This window comes from Podarcis filfolensis (genome assembly GCF_964270895.1).
Source record: "Podarcis filfolensis genome assembly, chromosome: 7".
Lineage (NCBI taxonomy): Eukaryota > Metazoa > Chordata > Lepidosauria > Squamata > Lacertidae > Podarcis > Podarcis filfolensis.
Window position 1 is genome coordinate 43,764,621 of NC_139603.1, and position 22,828 is coordinate 43,787,448.

Consider the following 22,828-nt stretch of genomic DNA (forward strand, 5'->3'; position numbering starts at 1 on the left):
CCTGAAAGTTACTTCACTGGGCTTTAATTTTATGCAATCCTATTTGTTTTAATGTGATTTGGGAGTGAGGGGCTGTTTCTCATCATCCTTTCCCCTTTTGTTTGGGGTGTAATAATCTAGGGGAGTGGTCTCCTGAATCTCTAGTCATTTCTTGACCTGGAGCCCAGTGCATTTGGCCAGTATCTATAAATACTCATGTGCTAATAGCTCACTTAATATATTGGCCACACTATTAGTATAAAAATTTAAAACAATAGGAGATATTACATGATATGCTGTTAAGTTGGCTTGGTCAGATGTGTTATACCCTAAAAATATTTGAAAACAGAGGCCATATTCAACTAGTCAGAAGCTATAACCAGTACTATTTCCCATACGTGCCTAAGCCTAGAAATATTGTTAAATGATGGCACTTAGACATTAAATGTCATGGTGAAAATGACACAGAAAATGTACAGCTACAAGAAGAGACATTACATATCCCTGCATTAATGAGCTATTGTCACTGACTCCAACGAGATAAAAATGACAAGTCTGGCAGCAATTCAAAATGCCTACAAAAGTTCTTATTAATTATTCTTGCTCAATATAGATTGCTGCATTAAGAAAACATCTTTGAATCACTAAATAATGTTTTATTATACTACCAGTATCAATAAATGCCACTATAAGTAGCTCAACCATTCCAAAACTTAACAATTCACATAACTGCAAAGACACAGTTACACCATTGTTCATAAGCTACATCTTTATGCAGAATCTGTGCAATTTAGAAAGCTGTGGCTTAACTAAAAATGATTTAACTTCATTTTAAATCATTAGTCTGTTTCTTCAACCAAAACATGAAATGGAACTTTGATAGAACATCCTGAGGCATTTATGTAGCCATGCTGAAACAACAGTTAATTATGTTCAAATTTCAAGTGCTGGTAAGGACTGTTGAACTGCCATTTGAAATTCAAGCTCAGGATTGAGGCTACAGAGGTTACACCAATTCATTTTTGGTGTTACAAGTATTAGAAACAGGCTTTATTTTAATGGTTTTTCACCCCTAAGGGTATTTTCTGATCCCCTGGGCTCAAAAGAGATATATTGTTCCAAAAACCTATGTTCAATTTCTTGTTCTGTTCTAGAACTGGTCTAGTTTAAAGCTGGACTTCAATAATATGAAACTAAGGATAAATGAATCATCAGTGACTTACAACTGGTTTGGACTAGAAGGCATGAAAGTGTTACCACTGAAATGTACTGTGTTTGAAGTGATGGCTCTGGTTGTGAGCCTGTGGTTGATGTTTCCCATAGAAGCTACCACTTCATGTTGCAGATCAAGCAATGAATATGCATGCGTGAACTTAATTCTTATAAGAGGTTGCATAACAGCAGCTACTCAGAAACAGCTATAATGTGAAGACTTCTTGAAATCATAAGGTGAGCTATTCACACGTGCTAGTTCACCAAACAGTTTTATCTCTGGCAAGTGGTTTGTCTCCATTTCACAACAATATGCTGGCAAGACTGCTTCAGGAATGGTTCCCTGAATAGAGAATGTGCCAAAAGGCCTCCACATAACAGATAGAGATCACAAGAAGCAGCCCTAACCTTACAAAAACAAAAAACAAAGAAAACTAAGAGTAGGGCAACCTGCAACAGGAACAGCAGCAATTGGGAGCTTTTTCATTTCTTCCATTACAACTTTCTGTTCCCATGTATACAGATTAGTATAGAAGCTAGAGGACAGTCTGACCAGCGGCGGAGCAAGCTGATCGGGCACCTGGGGCGGTGCGCGTGCCCTACGCCCAGGGGCGGCGCCAGCTGCCTGCGGGGTGGGGCGAGCCGGGGCAGGACGCTATGCGGGGCCTCCGAGGAGTCTGCCTGCCTCAGCTGCCCTACAGCTGAGGGGGAGGCGGTGGGTGGACTGTTTGGGGCAGCGTAGAGCCTGCAGGTGCCCAAACCACTGCATCACTCCCAGGAGAGATGCGTGGCTCGGGCATGCTGCAGGCCCCATGGTGAGTGCCACCTGCCATTTTGTCATCCCTCCTCAGTGGTGACACTCGGGGCGGACCACCCCCTCCACACCCCCTTCCTCCGCCCCTGAGTCTGACACTATCCAGAGCTGCTAGCTCGACACCTAATAGCAAGGACATCACATATGTGCATTACCCTAGGCTATAAGAATGGGAACAGAGACTGGGCCCAGCCACCAGTTAGATTAAAGTCTTAAGTAGTCTACTTCCCCCAACCTTTTCCCTAGAATCCCTGTCATCCACTGATGTTTTGAATTTACAAAGGTTGCTTTGTAATGATTTTTTAAAGGCAGGCATATTCCTCATTAGTACACATCAAGGACTTTCATCAAGGACTATGGGAAGTCAGACATAAAAAGTGTTTAGAACATGCTCACTGAAACACATCTGTATGTCAATGCAGTTTTTGAGGTGCCCAAAACTACTGAAAAGAGAATGCATAATAGTTTATCCTCATTGTGTATTTTGAAGAAAGTCAAGATATCAGAAACTGCCACGGATGAAAGTGTTGTGACCATAATAAAAGCAACAAATAGATTTGTACAATTCAAAAGCCCTGTTACCACAATATAGGTCTATAAAGAATTCCTGGCAGGTCAGGAGAGAGACAAGAGTGGAAGAGTAACAGTGCGCTCCCCACCCAGCCTACACTTTCAGAGAAAGGCTGTCTAAACAAACGGACAACAGCACTGATGAACACTAAATGTGCAGAAATCCAAGAGTTGGGCCAGAACGCACAAGTTCATTTCTCATCCAAAAATGCATTTCTTCTCCATTCCACATGATAACAATTATGGCTAAGAAGTCTATCATATTATGTGCTTGTTATTATGAGAGAGGATATGCGATAGTCTTCCACTCACAATAAATTGTTTGTTGAACAGCATAAACTGTGAATCAAGAAATGTGCATGCTTAAAGCTTTGTACACATAAACACAGTCACTAAAAAGGGCAAAGACAATACAAAGACTACAGTTTTAAGCATTCAACTTCAATGCATGTGTGTGTGTGTGTGTGTGTGTGTGTGTTTAAAAGAATGTTTTTATTAAAGATTTTCTTTGGTTACAAACGTACATACACTGTCTCTATTTTCAGATCATAAAGACCTTTCTACAGATCAGTTATATTCGATGTGAGACATTGATGTTGTATACAGTATATTTTCTTAAATCTTGCCACAGTTTTTCAAATGATTTTGCCCTCATATTTAAGACCAATCGCCGTTACACTGGTCCTTGGCACATTCAGTGCTATTCAAGGTGCTAAACCTTCCATTTGACAACCTGAAAAAATATAAGCTATGGACAGCACAGATGGCTGCCCTTCCGTGCCCTGTCTTAAAAACCTAACAAAACTCCTCCTAGCCAGTCTGACACCTAGGTTTACCTTGTATGAACTCAGTAAGTACTTTGAACTCTGTAATAATCTGATATCTTCTCAGACAGGCTCATTCTGTTCTTCTAAATCTAATCTATGCTGCAGCTGACCACTATTAGAAAAGTTCATTAAAAGATGGGTGTGCACATATAATACTAATTTACGTTCCCAAATACCATGCTGTTCAGCTCTTTTTAGTTTATCTTATTTGCAATATCTGATTTATTTTATGTAACATGAGAAAAAAGTAGTTTGGGTTTTTTAAGTGTGTGTTGTTGTTTTTTAAGAAGCACAAATTGTTTTAAGAAACTACCCGAATTGTAGTTTTCCATTCCCAATGAAAGGTCAGCAGATTGGGTCTTGGCTCTACCCACAGGTTGAAGGCAGGCAGCAATGTTTTGGGACAAAGGGGTCCCAGGATTCAATTTGCGAATTCCCTAAGCTCTGGAAAGAGCAGGAGTTACAGGAATGGAAAGCTATGATACAGGTAGGTACTGTTGTACTTTTCCCCATTCCTGCAATGAAAACAGATCAGGACATACCAGAGCTATCCCAATCTTGGGCGGCAGAGATGCTGCAGTGTTATGGAAAGAGGACCTTTGTAGGAGCCTCCGATCAAAGGTGGGTTCCACTGAAGCAAAGGCATCTATGTGATAGTGGTAGCCAACCTTCATTTTTCTAGTAGAGGAGCATAAGTGGAGAATGCGGCAGAGGTGGCTGCAGAATGAGTGAAGTGAGCAGTGATGTGAGAAAGCACAGGGAGCCTTTGAGTTTCATAGGAAAAGAGCAACACAAGCTTTTATCCAACTGGCTAAGATGGCAGAAGTTACCTTCTTCCCCAAGGAAAAAAGGTTGGAAGGACACAAGGATTCTGTCCACCTGAGCTCTTTGGTTTGAGCGATGCAGACTTTTAGGGCTCTGAAAACATGCAGGGAATGCCAAACCTTTCTTCGTGGGTGCACTGAATCTGGGGAAAAGGAGGGAAGAACAAGTTCTTGCTCCAAGTGGAAGCTAGAAGTAACTTTAGGAAGCAGGAAGGCTAAGTCAGTACAGAAAACAGCCTATCTTTGTGAAAGGTGCAGAGGTAGAGGTGCTAGGCTGTGGACAGAGTGCTGAGTTCCAAAATTCTGCAAGATGAAATGATGGCCACTAAACAGTGACTGTGAAGGACAGTAGTTTGAGGAAGAGCTCTTTCAGCGGTTCAAAGGGAGGCTTCTGTGGAGGTCTCAGGATGGGAATCTGTGGCTGGTCAAGGAGCATGTTAAAGTTGCCCCTTTAAGCAATCATTTCAAAAGTGGTTGGGAGGTAAATGCCAGGTGGAGCATTTGAAGGAACCAAGGGCTGCAAGGCCAGAATGGTGTGATAACGACTCTCACTTTCTCTTCCCTGATCTTCTGGAGGACGACCCTTGGAATTATAGAAAGTGGAGGGAAGGTGTAGAGAAAATCTGGTGGCCAGGGGAGAACAAGGGGAGAAAATATAAGGTCTCCACTGATGCTGACTGGAATCTGGTAAAGAACCGTAGGATCTGAACTTTGACAGGAGCTGTTGGAAAACTGCAGGATGCAGTTGCCATTCCTCTTGGTTGCTTTTCCTGTGGCTCAGCCTGTCTGCTTGTGTGTTCAGGAGACTGGAGATGAGCTCAGCAATAAGTGACTAGAAGTTTTATTATGCTCAGCTGAGGAGAAGAGATACTACTGCACAAAACTCCAAAGATCAGGTGCCTCCTTGTCTGTGAATGTTGGATTTCACTGTGGTGGAATATGTACATCAGGACACTGATGAGCTGGAGACGAGGAGCAAAGTGTTATAGGGCTAAGCAAGCTGCTTGAAGCTCTAACCAACTGATGCTCATTGATGCTTCTGTTGGAAACCATAGGCCTTGGATGCTTAGATCTCTGCAGTGAACTCCTCACCTCGTGAGACTGGCATCCAGGGTGATCATTGTTGTCGGCGGAACATGAAAAGGAGAGCCCCTATGTAGGCTGGATCACACTGTCCACCATCTCAAGGCTCAGTAAAAGTGGTGGGGGACTTTAACATGCAGTTGTCTGCTTGATGTGATGTCTTTCTGGAGCGGAAGTAGAGCATTGGAGAGGATAGGCGTGGTGCTTTGCTCACAGAGTTATATGTGCCACTGAGATTCACAGATCTAGTACCTGTGCCATAAACATGAGATCCACTTTCTTGGATTTGATTAGGGTCTGAACCTCTCAGCTGATCTTTTTCTTCCTGGAGATCTATTATCATGAGTAGGTATTGAGAATGGAGATTTTCTTTGATAAATGAAAGAATTTCCATATGTTTCCCATTTCCTTGCCTCCCCAGTGAAGCTACAGATAGAAAATTAGTGAGTGCTTCTGGTTTTAAACTAACCAGAGCTTCCCATTACACCCAAGGTCCAGAGACTCTGGTTAGCTTTAAGTTTAAATGGTTTGAGAACAAGCCAGGATCATAAACCACTATTTGATAGTGTCTTATTTCAATAATAGTAATTTAAAACAAACCTGAGTTTCCCTGGAGTTCAGGCAGAGGAAAGCATGTTGCAGCCATGCAAAAAAAGGTAGTTGGAGCATATGAGACATATGGAGCATATGTGCTGGCTGTTGCACATAACACAAAACCATATTTCAAAAGGCCCACAGTGTACATAGTTTTGCTTATGCAGTAATTCCATGTAGGAAAAATTTTGTTATGTGAAGATGTCCAAAATATGTGAAGAAGTTCAAAATATGTGAAGTTCAAAATACATGAAACAATGTTTCAAAATAAGCACTAAGCCATTATATCAAGCCTAAAAAAAGAAAGCTGTAAATGTACTTTTAATTCCCTGATAAATATATATTTAAAACACATATGTTATTGGAAGGTGGGGTGCAATTTTCTGTAAAACACACTTAAAAAAAAGGAATGTGTAATTGACTATCAGTAACAATGCAAATGAGCTTAAGTATATCATAATGTTGTTATTTAAATATAATCTGTTCCAAGGTCAGTACACTATTTAAAATGGGCTTTTTAGGTCACAAGGAATGGCCCGCATGAGGTCTCATAAAAGCTACGGCACAAGCAAAAGGAATTACCATAATTACTTCATCACACTACAAGTAGCTAATGGGATTACACCCTAAGGGTAAGCAATTATTCACTGTACACAGTGTAAATGTGCTGAGAGGTGGATAAGACCAAATATTATAAGGATATGATAAATAAATTCACACATGGAAGGTTCAAGGTCAATGGTAGTATATTGATACAGGTTTTTAAGAAAGCTGAATCTGAGGACTCTTTATTTGTCCTCATTTTTCATCAATATATAGCATGCCTGTAGATCACTTCCTTTCCCCCCTCATTATTGCCCCCATCCCTGTGTACTATATATCTGCTTCTGAATGAGATGTTCTTAAAAAATTTAATCGAAAAACTTCCATTTTAGCAATACAGTTGCACCTCAGTTGTTGAATGTAATCCATTCCGGAAGACTGTTCGACTTTGGAAACATTCGACAACCAAGGCGCAATGGGCAGCTGGCAAATTCCATTGAGAAAATGGAGAAGTGCACCTCAGAAGCTGTTCAGCTTCCAAGGTGCGTTCAAAAACGGAAGCATTCACTTTCCGATTTTCGGCGTTCAGGTTCTGAATCATTCAGTTTCCGAGACACTCAAAAACCAAGGTTCCACTATATATAAAATCCAAGTTTTAGTCATTTTCACAAGAAAATCACTGGGAGTGAGATTCACTATCAAAGAACGTACAGAAAATTGAATTCATATCAGCAGAGTAACCTTTCCGTTGTTTGTTTATTTTAGGGATGATCACCTTCACAGCCCCATTTCAGAACATTCTGCACACTTAAGGGGCAGGCTGGATAATTTCTTAATGGGACAAGGCATCAGTCCTAAATGTCTCAGATGCACTATGGGATGGGATGGACAGAAGACCATTACCACCATAGGAAAGTGGCAGGAGAACTATGCAAGGAAGAAGGAAGGCAATGGACTCAATGAGAGGAAATAAACTGAAGCTGAATCCAGATAAGACTCAGGCACTGTTAGTGAGTGGTTCCCCAGACTGGAAGGATGGGAAGTTGCTTGCGCTTGAGGTTATGCTGCGTCTGAAGGAGTGGGTATGCACCTTTGTTCAGGTGGCCTGAGTGGCATGGAGTGCTTTCCATCAGTTTTTGCTTGAGACCCAGCTGTGCCCCTATCTGGACAGGGATAGCCTAACTTCTGTCGTCTATGCTCTGGTAATCTGGTTAGAATAATATAACGCATTATACATGGGGCTGTCTCTGAAGATAGTTCGGAAACTTCAGCTGGTGCAGAATTCAGTGGATAGATTGCTCACTGGAGCAAGAAGGTTTGAGAATATTGCACCAATCTTGGCCTGACTGCACTGGCTGCCAATTACTTTCCAGGCCCAATTCGAAGTGCTGGTTTTGGCCTAGAATTCCTTTTAAAAGCTCTTGACCAAAATACCTCAAGGACTGCCTCCTTTAAATAAAAATAAAAGTGGAGGTGGGGATTTAAGAAAGAGAAGCTTCTGACTGATATCGTGCATAAGAACAACAAAAAATAGTGTGGAATTATACTAACTATACACCCCCCCCAATACGTGTAAAAAAGAAAGGTCAGACCTCATTTTGCAGCATAATTTTATAAGTATATCAAGTATATTTTATACAGTCATGTGCACAGTTATATGTATTTGTTTATGTACTGCTCTCTTTAGGAAACCTAGACTATATATGCATCTAATAGGCATACAGCATTATGTATATAATAATGCATATAATGATTAATATAATATGTGAGACTTGTTCTGTATTTTTAGTGGAACAGAGGGGCTCGCTTCTTGTTGAGATTAAGGAACAAAATCATTGTTAGTTGAATATAATTTTATGGTCCATTGGCCACAAATAAAAGTTGCAAAATGTAAAATACATAAGATTGTTAAAAGAGGAGGCTAAAAAGAAAAAGCAATCATAAAGTGTCTAAGGGAAGTTGCAATGTTTAGACATTTTGCAACTTGCTTAGTAATTTAAAAAATTAGAGCCTTCCAATAAAATGATCAACAGACTCTGGAGATTGTCCTAGGAAGGACTGTGTAAGGGGATATATCTGAGTTTCTCTAGCCTCCATTTAAAAGAAGAATGTGACACTGACTACACCTCTTCATTATTATAGGAGCAGTATGTGTTATTTACAGGAGCTCTGTTATAACTTAAGATAGTACTCTTCTCATGCACGCATCCATTCTGAAATACCTTTAACGATCAGTTCTGCATAATTTGATACTCCAACTCCTCCTTCTGTGCGAATCATGCAGCGGTAATTGCCTGCATCTCGTTTGGTAGCATTTACCACACTGAACGAAGCTACGAATCGCCGATCATTAAAAACTTTCATATCCTTCAGAGGTGCATCCCGTACAAGCAATCCCTAGTGAAAAACAAATTAAAAGTTTACTTTTGATGAGGGGGAAAAAAACCATTGTAAAGAGATTTAATTTCCCCAATACTTTTCTACCCCAGTGAAACTCATTTGGCAGTAGGGATGGAGGAGGAATTCATTTGGTCCACACCTTGAGAAACAGAAACTTGTTTGCAGATCAGAATACAACTCTTGATGTGAACATTTCATGCATTCTTTCAAAACACACAAACCATATAATGGAACCAGGGCTTTTTTCCCCAGCCAGAACTCGATAGAACACAGTTCCGGCATGTCTCAGGTGGGCACCATTGCCATTATAAGAGAGCATAGGAGGCATTCATTGTGAGTTCCAGAACCTCTTTTTCTAGAAAAAATACCACTGAATGGACCTATTTGGTGGTAGCAGCATGAACCATGCACAGTTTCAAAATCTAGGTGTGGCTTGCCAGGTGTACCCCAATCAAATATGAATGTCTATAAATCCTTCCCATAGCGTAAGTATACTCTTGGCTTCAATATATTTGGAATTATGTGACTTTAAATGCTTTTCAGTATTTCTACTTTTGTCCTCAAACACAAATGAAATTACAAAAACTTTGCATGAAATCTAACCTGCCTGCCTTTATGAAGTGGAAAGAGCATGCCCTGATTCCTATGCCAGAAAGCAAAACATAGAACCTATTAAGGAAATGACTGAACTCAGTTTGTTAATTACGGTGTTCAGATGTCAACTTGTTGAAAGTAACCTTAAAATGCTATTTATAGGTTTTTCGAAAGCTCCAAATAATGTCAACATTAAACTGACTCTTGTACATAATTCATGAAGCAAAAGTCAAGGTTAAACAGAGCATTATGCCAAAGTATCTGGATATTAAACAGTAAATAACAGATTTTAATTTCTTTAACAAGTACAGCAATAATGAAGTCATTTAACTTTTACAAGCGGTTTTATGGCATGCCCTTATTTAAGAAACGGTTGGAATAAACAGGAGTAAAATAACTTTAAAAGACATAGTTTGCAAAGTTCAAGACTAAAAAGGTTGCAATCATGCCAATGATTACCTGGGAGCTATCAGAGCTGAATAGTTTGTTATATGTTTATTTGTGTTTTTACTTTTTCCCCACCAGTATTAGCACAATGGCACTTGATGCCTATACACTTCTAGTTGCAATTTCTGCTTTTAACCTATGCAACCTTACAAAGCTAGGAGAGGTTGGGAGGGTGGCAACACTGGAGAGGATATTTTCAGTTATAGCCCTACCCCCACCCCCCCACAACACCTGTGGAATGCTCTCCTGGTGGAGGCCATAAGCTATAAATCCTACAGTCTGAAGAAGAAAAAAAAGATGAATCCTGACAACTGCAGCATATGACCACGATCCAAAGAGCACAATGTCCCAACATTTATGTGAACTAATATATTCATATTTCTACAAGACAGCACCAGCAGTGCTATCCGACAGAACTGACCACCAACAAACGAGTGTTTCTGATATGTTTGCTCCAGTCAGACCAGCATTTCTAAAATCTAGAGAACATACTTTACTTGAGTGGTCAACAGTAAAACAGAAAGAATATTTAGAAAAAGGAGGAAGAAAAACAGAACAATGATCACATATTCACAGTCCACTCATATTTAGAACACAATGGACTTCATATTTCATAGCAGAAGATCATGGATGACAGAGACTTTGAAGACTCATCTTCATTAGCTATGTTAAAGACACATATGCAGCCGCTGAATGGAACTCAGGTTCCATTTTGCTCAGGCAAAATTGGTGCAGTGAAATTGGCATGACTTCAGTGTGGATTTTTAAGAATAACATTTTGTGCGTTTTATATATAGCAAATTATTGTTCAACTTGTTGATCAGTGAATGGAAGTGATTTTGAAAGGGTCACTGTGAATACTTTAATATGTACCTTTAGAAGTGGAAATGCCTGTGGATCTGATTATAACAAAAAGCCACACCATAGGAAGTCCAAGGTCTGCAACACACACACACACACACACACACACACACACACACACAAACACACACACACCATTAAAGCAACATGCACTGCATAGCATATAAATTCAGCTTATGTGTCCCTTTTCACAATAAATGGGGGTAGCGCTGGATAGTTATCACTGGCAACCAGAAAAGGAATAACTTCTTTAAAAAAATGGGATGCATGCTTAAAATGTGCTTGCACAAGACAATTTTCAACAACAACATCAATCAATCAATCAATCAATCAATCAATCAAAAAGATCTTGTACTGTGGTATGTGGTGGGCAAACCACAAAGCCAACTTTTAAAATTTGCATCCATTTCTTTTTGTGAAGCATGAACCTACAGTCATGAAAAAAAAATGATTCAGAGACCACAATTCTATTGTGTGGAATTCAATGTGTGTGCGTGTGCAACACACACAATTATAGTACTACACTTTAAATTCTACTGTAAGAAATGGCAATATACGTGTACTTTCAATGCCTTTACTTAAAGAGTTTTCCAGAGCTTAACATTACTTCAAATTCCTGTTATTTTAGGATGTTGTGCATCTTGTTTGTATATTTGAGAATGCACACATATATGTTGTAGAAATATATAGTTGCTTCTATACTCATAACATACAAGATGCATTCTCATATATACATTTCCACAGACACCTGAGAATGCACAGCTGATATCTACAGTCCTGCAAAAAGGATATTCTTAACATGATTTTCAGTTTACGTCTCAGTAATTGTAGCTAGCACCTCAACCATATGCACCCTGGCCTTGAATGCAATTGTGACAGCTGCTGGAGTGTGAAGAGAACAGGGGTAGCAAGAACTCTTTACACCACAGTTTTAACTGATATGCTCCTGTAATATGCTAACTTAAATGGAGAAACACTAGTAATAATTTTAGTGCTCACAGAAGCATGAAAGAAGAAAAGTCAGTGCATGTGATTTACTGTGCCTGATAAATCATGCTGGAACCATAGAGGTACATTAGGCAAGGTGGCCACCAAAAAAGTAATCACCCACAGCTGAAGGTTATCTCAAACTCACTGAAGGGAAAATAATATTTCCTTTTTATCAATATATATTAAACAGTATCCTTGGAGCATTCGTTTTATTCCCTGGTGTGATTTAAACAGCTCCAGTACGTTTAGATTAGTGATGAGTGAACTCTACTTAGCTTTCCTCTTGATCTGCTCATTATCTTCTGAGCTTTTCACTGAGAGTTCTTTGAGAAAAACTGGAATGCTGGTACACTTGGATGAGCTCCCCACTAGCCCTCTGTGGTTCTCCTTCCTGAACAAGGGTGTGTGTAGATAAGAATCAACAGCTGTGAGGACTAGCTGGCAAGCAATGGTGTAAGTCTTGTGGACCATTTCCATATTACCTGGATGCATCTAAGCCTACTAAGGAATATATTTTCCAACTAAGAATGGAACACAACTGTAATTTCAAAGCATTTTGGTTCAATTAATTGGGCTGCAAGGAAGTACAGTTTGCATGTATCTACAGCTCTTGCCACTTATTCAGGAGCAACCTGGCCTTGAAAATGAAGTGTCACCAGGCAGCCCTTCCTGCTGGTTTTCCCACATGTGCCCTTTCTAAATTTGTTCGGCAAATGAGTAGCTAGCAATGACAGGCTGGTGGTGAACTCAGAACAATCTGCACCAGATTGTTGTAGTGTTGCTGGTTTGGCCTCTAAAGAGCTTCAGTTGGTCATCTGAGCAAACATTTGTAATATTACTAGTAAGGGTATTGCATCTATACCATAGAGATCACTAATTATTCAAGAACTGCAAGCAGTAACTTTGTTTGAAATTCACGCACAACAATCAACAATAGTATATCCAGTGGTGTTAATATCCTCACCTAATTGCTTTACAGAATTCACGATTTGATTTTTATGATTACTTCCCAGAGTTACTTTTTATAACCAAGACAATTCTCTCCCTTAGATATGAGAATAATATATACTGCGTGTGTGTGTGTATGCTTATTATATACACATATATTAGCATTTCCACTAACCAAAAAGGCTACCTTTATAAAATATTATTTCTAAAGTTACTTTGTCCCAACTGGAATAATTTTAGTTCAATGGTGCAATATCAAAACAATACTAGTTTGTTATGAATGGACATACTCAGAAGCATTTGTAGAATGTTGTTATTCAGGCTTCTTTCCAGTTCTCTGTGTTTGGTGAAAATAGGCAGAGTGACTCTCTTAAACCTATTTTGCATTTCTGCCCTTAATCTGCATAACTGCAGCTTGCAGCTGTCGTCATTGTGGATTATTAGATCATAAATTACACCAAATTAAGTACCTTTGGAAATATCCCTATTGTAGTGAATCCTAGTTACTGATTTATTACATATTTTTTCTAGCTGCTTATCCAATTAGCGTAAGAGTGCAATTCAAAGCTATTAAATCCAATGGGAGTTTTCCCACTGATTTAAATGGGATGTTGATTGCATTCCGCATTAGCTGCAGTTCTCAATTTCTTCTATTTTAAGCCTAATTTGTGACAAGGGATTCTTCTCCAGTTCTAAGATAAGTTGTTGCATAACTGTTTTATTAATTTTTTGACCGCCTTTGAAAATAAAAGGTTGGACTAATGATTTTATTATACTTAAACACTTTCTTACCATTTTCTTTATTTCAATAGTTACTGTGCTGCTTCATGGAATATCTAAAAACTAACTGCACATTTAGGCAACACAGTCTGCAGATTACATCCTGCCCACCAAGAACAACTTCACCAAGTTACTAGCTGTGCAGCGCAGTGCAGGTTTATGTAGGTTATTTGGGATACAGGATATAAAACTGCACAGCATGTAATATCTACACTGCTTATTTCTTAGATCAGACATGTGTTTAATCCGATGCAATTTCAATACCCATTTAAGAAACAGATCACACTGCATGTGGGCGCTTTAATTTGCAGTCAATAAATACAACTTGAGCTCTTCTCTCTTTGGCAATCACTCGCAGCCAAGTAAGATTTCTTCCATAAACACAGTTTTAACAATGAGTCCGTAAGTGACTGTGGAGGCCAATTCTGGATCCACACATCCTTCCACAGTGGGGACATTGGTTTCCGGGTGGGAGTTGATCAAGGTGTGGATTTGCCAAGCGTGCCTTCCTCTTAGCACATTTCCCCCTTGCATCCTGAGTTTGAGTGTCTTCAAAGCCCATGACACCTTTGGTAAAGGCTGTTCTCCAACTGGAACGCTCGCAGGCCAGTGTTTCCCAGTTGTCAGTGTTTATACAACTTTTTTTTAGATTTGCCTTGAGACAGTCTTTAAACCTCTTTTGCTGACCACCAGCATTACGCTTTCCATTTTTAAGTTCGGAATAGAGTAGTTGCTTTGGAAGACGATCATCAGGCATCCGCACAACATGACCAGTCCAACAAAGTTGATGTTGAAGAATCATAGCTTCAACACTGGTGATCTTTGCTTCTTTCAGTACATTGATATTAGTTCGCCTGTCTTCCCAAATGATGTGTAAAAATTTTCGGAGACACCGTTGATGGAATCTTTTGAGGAGTTGGAGATGGCGTTTATAAGTGGTCCATGTTTCACAAGCATATAGTATAGTTGGTAGTACAACAGCTTTGTAAACAAGCATTTTGGTTTCCCTGTGAATGTCCCGGTCCCCAAACACTCTGCACTTCAATTGGGAGAAAGCGGCACTCGCAGAGCTTAGGCGATGCTGGATTTCGGCATCAGTGTTGGCCCTTGTGGAAAGATAACTGCCTAGGCAGTAGAAGTGATCAACATTTTCCAATGTTACACCAATGAGTTGGATTTGTGGTGCTGCAGAGGGGTTATTTTGTAGTTGTTGGTACAGCACTTTGGTTTTTTGGATGTTGAGTGATACGCCAAGCTTTTCGTAAGCTTCTGCAAATATATTTAGGATGGTTTGGAGGTCATGCTCTGAGCGTGTGCAGACTACGTTGTCATCAGCATACTGAAGCTCTATGATGGAAGTTACAGTAACCTTACTCTTTGCTTTCAGCCAGCTCAGATTGAAGAGCTTTCCATCTGTTCGACATATGATTTCTACTCCGGTGGGGAGTTTCCCTTCAACAAAGTGTAGTATCATGGCAATCAAAATAATGAATAGAGTTGGGGCAATAACACAACCCTGTTTAACGCCTGATCCCACTGTGAATGGTTCACTTTGAGAGCCATTGTTATCTGAGATTGTTGCTGTCTTATTATCATGGAGGAGCCGAATGATGTTATCTGGGTAGCCAATTTTCAGAAGGACAGTCCACAGGGCATTACGATTTACAGTGTCGAAAGCCTTAGTCAGGTCAATAAACGCCATATACAGGGGCTGGTTTTGTTCTCTGCATTTTTCTTGAAGCTGTCGAGTGGTGAAAATCATGTCCACTGTCCCCGTAGAAGGCTGCAAACCATTTTGGGATTCAGGAAGGGTCACCTCGGATATTGTTACGAGACTGTTTGCTTGCAGGAATTTTGCCGGTCGCAGCTAATAGAGAGATGCCTCAATAGTTTCCACAATAAGTTCTGTCACCTTTTTTTAAAGAGATTGATAAATTTGGCATCTCTAAAGTCTGCTGGGATTTCTTCTTTCCCAGATTTTTTCAATGAGCTTGTGAAGTTGTTGTGTAAGTTCAATTCCACCCACTTTGAAGATTTCGGCAGGTTGTACAACTTGGGCACAGTTGCATCCAACCCTTTGAACAAAACTTACACAAAAGTGTGATATTACCACATTAATGATATAAGTACTTATGTAGCTCTCTGTGTCCTTCCCATGTAATGTACATTCTGTATGTTTGGGAAATCGCAGAATCAGAAGGGACCGAAAGATTAATCTAGTTCGACCCCCTGCAGTGCAGAAATCACAGCTAAAGCTCTCTCCTTGGTTCCCATCGAATTCAAAACGTTTGTGTACATATTGGGCTTAAAAAATCAGAATAGCTACAGAGCAGATAGTTCATGTACCCATTTTTTAAAACTATGGTGCAATATAACTTCATCTCTTTTTATCAGTTTTGGATTGCACTCCAACCCCCCAGAGCAGATTTGAGGTGAACAGTGGCATTCATGAAGAGGAAGGGGAAATTATGTTGTGCAAATGAAAATCCCTGCACTAACAGAAGTACTTTGTTGGACACTGCCCTTAATCAGGAAAAAATGGTGTAGGAATACCCAAAATGACTACTCATTATGGAGCATCATCTTTTGAACCACGATGCACCTGCTTTTCTGAATGATTTGCTAACAACAACCTGTTCCTTTTATCACAAAACACAGCTTGTTTTGTTAAATGTTTTGGATGCTGACAAAATATTCTGCTTTTAAATCTGTTTATCCACAAAAGAGGTTTGGTTTAGCCAATGAACCTTTAACAGCAGATAAACAACAGATGTATTGGAAGATTTTCTCAATTTTGCTTCCAAAAACTATTTTATTTTGCCTGTCCATTAAAGTGGCAAGAAAAGGATAAGCACCTTTTCAGAAAATGCTGTAATACAGTTCCAAAGGGGGGGGTCACTTGGAAAGTTAAGAGAGAAATGCCTTTTCCATGAAATACTTTGTTCATTAGAGGATAATTTGAAGTATTCTACATAACAATTGAACATGGTCCCCTTGAGTCTCCAACAATTCCTACTGACAAAAAAATAAAATAATATTCCTGGCAAAAGAAGAATAAAAAGAACAGAAGGCATTGGAAAGCTTTTACCATCTATGTAGTTCTTCCTTGATGTGGTAGTTCCGCTTCACTTTGGTAAAGTTTTATTTTTAAAAGCCACTCAAAACCTCATTTCAACAGAACTAGAAATTGCATCACTGTCTTTTAGTCTCCTTAGGTTTTAACTGTAATATCTTATATGGCATTTTATAACTTGTGAAGCACTAATTACGTTTCTAAATTGTACCTCATTATAGAGATCAGATATGTCCTTGACCAACACTGTCTGTTGACTCCAACAGCACCTATATACTCAAAGTCAAAGCCCTGCATGAGGTTTGAATAAGTCTACATGAAATTACCAACATGGTAAAAATTACTGAAAAGGAGATAAAGAGAGGATGGGAAATGATTGATGCATTAAAGGACAAGTAGCTAGTTTAAAAGGAGGCTAAATAAGAGAAATATGGATAAGAAATAAGGAAGGTGACACAATTTTCAGCAATTCCCTCTCCCCTCAGCAACCCCCCAAAATCTGCTCTGCAGGATTAGGTTATGCTCTAGGGAGATTTTGTGGGAGTGCAGGGGGAGTGAATTTCCAAAAATTGCCTCTCTCTTCTGCTCTGTTGATGGATGTCTTCCATCAGAAGAGAGGAATCACGGGATATCACCCACTGACTGACAGGTAGTTCTTTGGGGTCTATCTAAAGTGTAGCTTCACTAACTTGCAGCACAATTCTATACTGTACATAACTACTCAAAAGTAAGCCCCATTAAGTTCAGTTGGGGCTTGATCCCAGGAAACTGGGTATAAGGCTGCAGTTGAATATCATATTATTGTTAAGCCATTAACTTCTAAAGGGGGGCGGTGCAGACTTTCATTTTATCAATCAATTAAATAATTGATCGGGTGTTTTTCCAAGTTTTAAGGATATTTGTGTGAAATTTGGTTGCTTGTATTTCAGTTTCTCTGAGGGTTGGCTTAATCAGGCTGAGGTGTGAAGTTTCTTCTGATAACTGGGCTGTATTAGGTTTTGGAACTAGCTAATCTTCTGCTTGTAATATTTCATACATTCTCAGTAAAACAGCCTCTGCTCACTTTGGGCTCCAACATATTGGGGGTGTTGGAAAACCTAGATTCAGGATTTACACATTGATAGAAACTTAAAGCTAGGAAGTCCAATTCTCCAAATAACATTCACAGTTGTCCGCATGTTAGATGGAGTTTGCTATTGGTCTGGATATCTCATTTACATGTTAATATAATGCAAGATAAACGATTTACTTCAGTGAAAGATTAAAACACAGAAGTAAAATGTGCTATAATGATATAAACCCTTTAAATACTTGGGAAAATTGCCATAGAGTTTTTATTATGAATGTGAAATGCATGAAAATGCAAAACTATTAAAACACTTATTTCTTATTCACTTCCCTCAGATATGGAGTCCATGCCGTTCTTTTAATCATTAATCTTGCTTTATGTTATGCAACCTCTGCAGTAACAAAACACTTTTGTATTTTTGACAGCCTTCTTTTTTCTGTGTAAATTTTTAAGCATGAATATGATGCCCGATTAATGGTGTACACTGATCGCCACATTCTTTTATAACTGATTTTGCTCTTCATTTCTTTACTTAGCGGAGCCTTTTCACTTCTCATGGTCACGTACACTAAATAAACAGCAGTGTATTAAAGCAAGTGGAGGCTGCAATATGAAATAAATAGTAAAGCCACCAGGCCACTAGAGAGTTTCAAAGTGGTAGCAAGAAAGAAAAGCTCAGACAGGCTGACAAGCCATGGAAAGATGGTTCAGTAACTTTTATCAGCAGACGTAGTAAAAGTGGCAACACTAACTTTAAATAGTATTGCAATAATAATGAAAAAAAACTCACCTACCTAGTAATATTGGAGTGTTGAACTCTTTAGTATGTAAATCCATGAAGTAAAAGCGCACACAGTACCAATTAATTGTTCCCTTCATTATCAGATCTAATGAACAAAAAGTCCTCCTTGTACAAGGATTGCTTGGCTAAGAAAGCAATCCTATACACAAAATGCTAGTGGTAAAGGAAGGCTGTGTAAGTAAACCAGCATAAAGTTACTCCAGATCCAAAACCCATTCAGCAATTGCTGATCATACTCTGCCTAAGCCTGGCATAAGGAAAACAAGCCTTTTAAATAGTGTTGATGCGACTGTGACTCAGTATCCAGCCAAAGTCTCCCCTCTCTGGTTCCACTCCTGGAATGCTCCATTTTGAAGTACTTACGCTGGACTTGGCTCAGTCAGTTTCTGCTCAGCTAAGTGAGCCCCAGTTGAGCCATGATGAGCATGTTGGCTGAGCCAGAGTTGGGGACTAAACATTGACTGTGTCTGGGTGAGCTGGGAATCTCCAAGTTCAGACAGAGATCTGCTGTATCTTAAGGTGCCCAGAGGATCTTCAATCACTTCAATCAGGCATAGGCAAACTCAGCCCTTCAGATGTTTTTGAGACTACAATTCCCATCATCCCTGACCACTGGTCATGTTAGCTAGGGATGATGGCAGCTGTAGTCCCAAAACATCTGGAGAGCCAAGTTTGCCTATGCCTGACTTCAATCAATCATCCATTTTATTTGTATGCTGGGCTTTCAAAGTTCAAACCATGCTCAAGGTGACTTACAACATATTTTAAAAATCACACACACACACACACACACACACACACACACACACACCAGCAACAAGAGTAACAGCAATCCCTTCCCAACAAAAACCTCTGAACAATACCCCAGCCCAAAATTTTGTATACAGCAGCCTCGGCTTTTGTAGCTAGAGTCAGTAATGGCCCCACCCTCCCAGGCCAGGTAGGAAAAGGCCTGCGAGGCAGGGAGCAGATCTTCCAGGCCTCACAGCCAATAGGATTGCCCACTGAAAAAGGAGCAAAGTCAGGTTTGTTTGTTTTTGAATTTGCCTCATCTTACATGCATTTGACTTTCATGATTTCAACCATAGGCAGTTGAAGGTGGGCTGGTTGAAATGGTGCAGGTCAAGTCGTAAGCAAGGCAGAGAGCTTAGAAACTCTTTTCGTGCTGGGTACACTTGGGGCTAACGAGTGTGAAAAGAGCTTTGAAGCTCTCCACCTTCCTTGCTGGGCAATACTCTGCTCATCGTTGTGGTTCTGGGAGGCTTTAGGGTGCTCTCATGAGATCTCACACAAACATCCCTTGCTTTCCAGAGGTGGTATGGTAAGCTGGCCTTGTCTAGGAAGCAAGGCCCAGAGCTTAAAAATTCTCTCTGCACCACTTAACTTAAGTGGACAAGAGGCAAAATGAGCTTTTAAACTCCTGGCCTGACTTTATGGACGAGGCCTCCTCAACACACACCAACTCTGGGAGCATTTGACTATACACAATGCTCCAAGCATTTGACTATACACAATTTTTGCATAAACACGTAACCTTTTGGAACCAAATCCCGAGATAACACGAGGGATTACTATAAAACCGGACTGACCATTTTCTAAATTCTAAATAAATAAATAAGAAACCAAGGGAGAAAGAATAAATGCTGAAGTTGAAGCTTTTGCCCAGTTACGCTCCTCAATCTTGGGACTGAGCAGTCTATGGTCATACAGCATAAATAATTTGACACATTCTCTGAGGCAATCTTCTTTAGTATCATTTCACATGATCCATAATACTATCATAACTGAACTCTAGCATATATGAAGCACTGGAAATTGGCAAACACAGTGTACGGGGATTGAAAACCAGTAGAAAAATAAATATGAGAGGGAAAGTGTTATGGGTCTACATCTTTGGGGGCAGAACAACTGAATTGTTTCAGCACTTTATTATAAGGTTCCCCACGAAACATCCAGTAAAGCCCAGCAGGTTATATCCAGTGAAAAACTCCTACTAGTGCAAAGTCTTCTGCCTGAACAACGGGACTTTCTCTCCCTGCACAAAACATTTCTGGGTTTTCTCCCAACGTTTTGGAATAGTTTGCACAGAGAGTAGGCAGAAATCCTTGCATAACGTGATGATTTTGTTAGATGCCACTGTAGTGGCAGTTCTTACATTTTAAAAAAGATGGTGATTGTACTTGGGTGATTTGCTAAACGCTCTCTCCCTCTCATTAATGTGTGTGAACTATATTACAGGATATATAAATTCTAAGGCAGCCTGCATTAGAATCATATTTGTTTAGTTTTCCAATTTAAACAATACTGAAATGGATACAACCTATACTGCCCACAAATGCAATAAACAAAAACAGATGGGCAGCATCTGTTAATTGTAAACATCACTTCTGGGGTATCACTGAATTTATTTTTGTATTATACCTACACTGAAGCTTCTGCTAATGAGAATGTTTCATTCCTGGTGCATACTATCTAGCCAATGACCTTTTAAACTTAAACGATGGTGACAATAAGAGAAAAAGAACAGATATTGCATTCAGCTGCATTATGCTCATGATTTCCTTCATTTGACTTTAACCTAAGGTTAAATGGATGCAGTTAGTGACAATTTGTCTTCACATTACCTGATGTGCTATAATCAAATCTCATGATTCATTGTTCATCTGAAAAGGTACAGGAGCAGATTAAAGTCATTACCTAGGATGACTTACCATGTAGCTATTCTTGGTTTGGGTCTCCCCCCCCCCCCTTTTCCTTTCCCAAACATTGAGTGATCTAAGCACTATGAATTTCTAAAATTAAATAAGCTGGTCTCCTCTTTAGGCATTTCCGTATGAGTTAATGTTATGTTTCTGGATGGAGGCAAAGTCAGATTATTATCCATTATGGCAGACCTCTATCATGGTAAATTACTTTAAAATCTGAAAAAGGAGTAGGAGAGATGGGAAACCTGTGGTCCTCCACATGTTGTTGGTTTCCATGGCCGATGGTCAGGGATGATGAGATTTGTACAGGCACAAATACCACAGGTTCCCCATCTATGCTTTAGAGAGTCAGGGAATAAATACTATGATATGCTTTATTGTGGATGAACTGCACTACAGCCTTAAGGAACAGATGCATTTTTCCAAATGCAAGTGAAAAGAGGAAGGGACAAATTATTCCAAACGCCAAAAACAACATATGTTTCACAACAAAGTGAGGAAAGGTAATTTGCTAGGAGAACTTTCCTCCACTAACAGTGAATTTCCACATTGCTTTTTAAGCATTTCACTGACATACGGACTTCTCCAGTAATTTGGGGAAGGGGAGTACAATATAGTATTAATACCAATGGACAAGAGTATACATTACAATGTGATATTCTCTTTACAGCTTCCTTCTAGCCTTGTACTTCCACTTTTTGTTCCTCAGTCACACTCTCTCTCTCTCTCACACACACCCCACAATACAATGGGGCTGCACCATCCAAGCCCACCATGCATTTGCACTGCGACAAATGAGACAAATGACAGCTCTGATCTGTGGCCATCTAAGCTCAACACTGTCAGTATTCTCCAACTTCCAGATGAGTAATGTGTCTGCAACCTGGTAAGGGCATTGGGTGGGAGTGTTTGCTGCTCACATCTCTTACTCACACAGTAAGCCCCAAAGTAATAAAAACGATATGATTAAAAATAATAGTTGAAATACTGTACACCAAAACACATTTAGAACTAGCAATTAAATTACCGTTTTCATTTACAGCATCCCGTACTCTGCATCGCCTGCACCTTTATTTCCAAAGGCCTGCCTGCCGCAGAAAAGCCTCAACTGTGGACACCCTCAACTGTGTTTCTGATATTGATGGGGCAGAGGAAAGGTACTCACCTGAGGATCATTGTACCCGGGCATTTTCATATAGGAAGATACTACGCTGCAAGCAGCCTGGGCTCAAGCCATATAGGGCTTTATAGGTCACTTCCCGCACCTTGAATTGTGCCTGGAAAGGGACGGGTAACTAGTGCAGTTGCTGGATCAAGGGAGGAACATGTTCCCTGTGACTGGCCCCAGTCAGCATTCCAGACCAGCTGAAACTTCCAAACACTTTTCAAAGGCAGCCCCAAACATAACATGTTGAAAAGATCCATTAGCAATGCTGCAAGCGAACATTCAAGGTTTGTTATCAACAATAATAGTTTTTTCTGTTCTTTTTATTCATAGGCATGCACATGAGCAAGAGAACCACATTTGGAGCTTAGGTTTCACTTCTTAACACTGCAGCCATTCTCACTACCCATGAAGCTTTCTCCCAAGCGTATATGGTCTTTCTTTCGATGCCAGCATCAGTGTATTTTAAACGTGTTGTTTTGAACGTATCTTAAATATGATGTATGTTACACATGCCATTGTACTGCAGAAAACAAAAGAGGGAAATG

General features: G+C 39.7%; 1 protein-coding gene and 1 long non-coding RNA gene across 29 annotated transcripts in view; one reads left to right on the top strand and one right to left on the bottom strand.

Annotated features, from left to right (window-relative positions):
• PTPRM (protein tyrosine phosphatase receptor type M) overlaps nucleotides 1-22,828 on the bottom strand; it is a 404,856-nt gene that overhangs the window by 223,399 nt on the left and 158,629 nt on the right. For 27 of the 28 annotated variants that reach the window (XM_083622471.1, XM_083622489.1, XM_083622486.1 and 24 more), the window contains exon 6: nucleotides 8,669-8,843. In XM_083622471.1, coding sequence (XP_083478597.1) covers nucleotides 8,669-8,843 — 175 coding nt within the window. Of the gene's footprint in view, nucleotides 1-1,641; nucleotides 1,703-8,668; nucleotides 8,844-22,828 lie in introns of those variants that run through there. The other variant, XM_083622490.1, reaches the window with a different exon arrangement.
• LOC310766468 lies at nucleotides 893-22,823 on the top strand. Its single transcript, XR_014550176.1, has 3 exons — nucleotides 893-1,428; nucleotides 7,212-7,447; nucleotides 22,614-22,823. It is a non-coding gene; the product is annotated as an uncharacterized lncRNA (long non-coding RNA).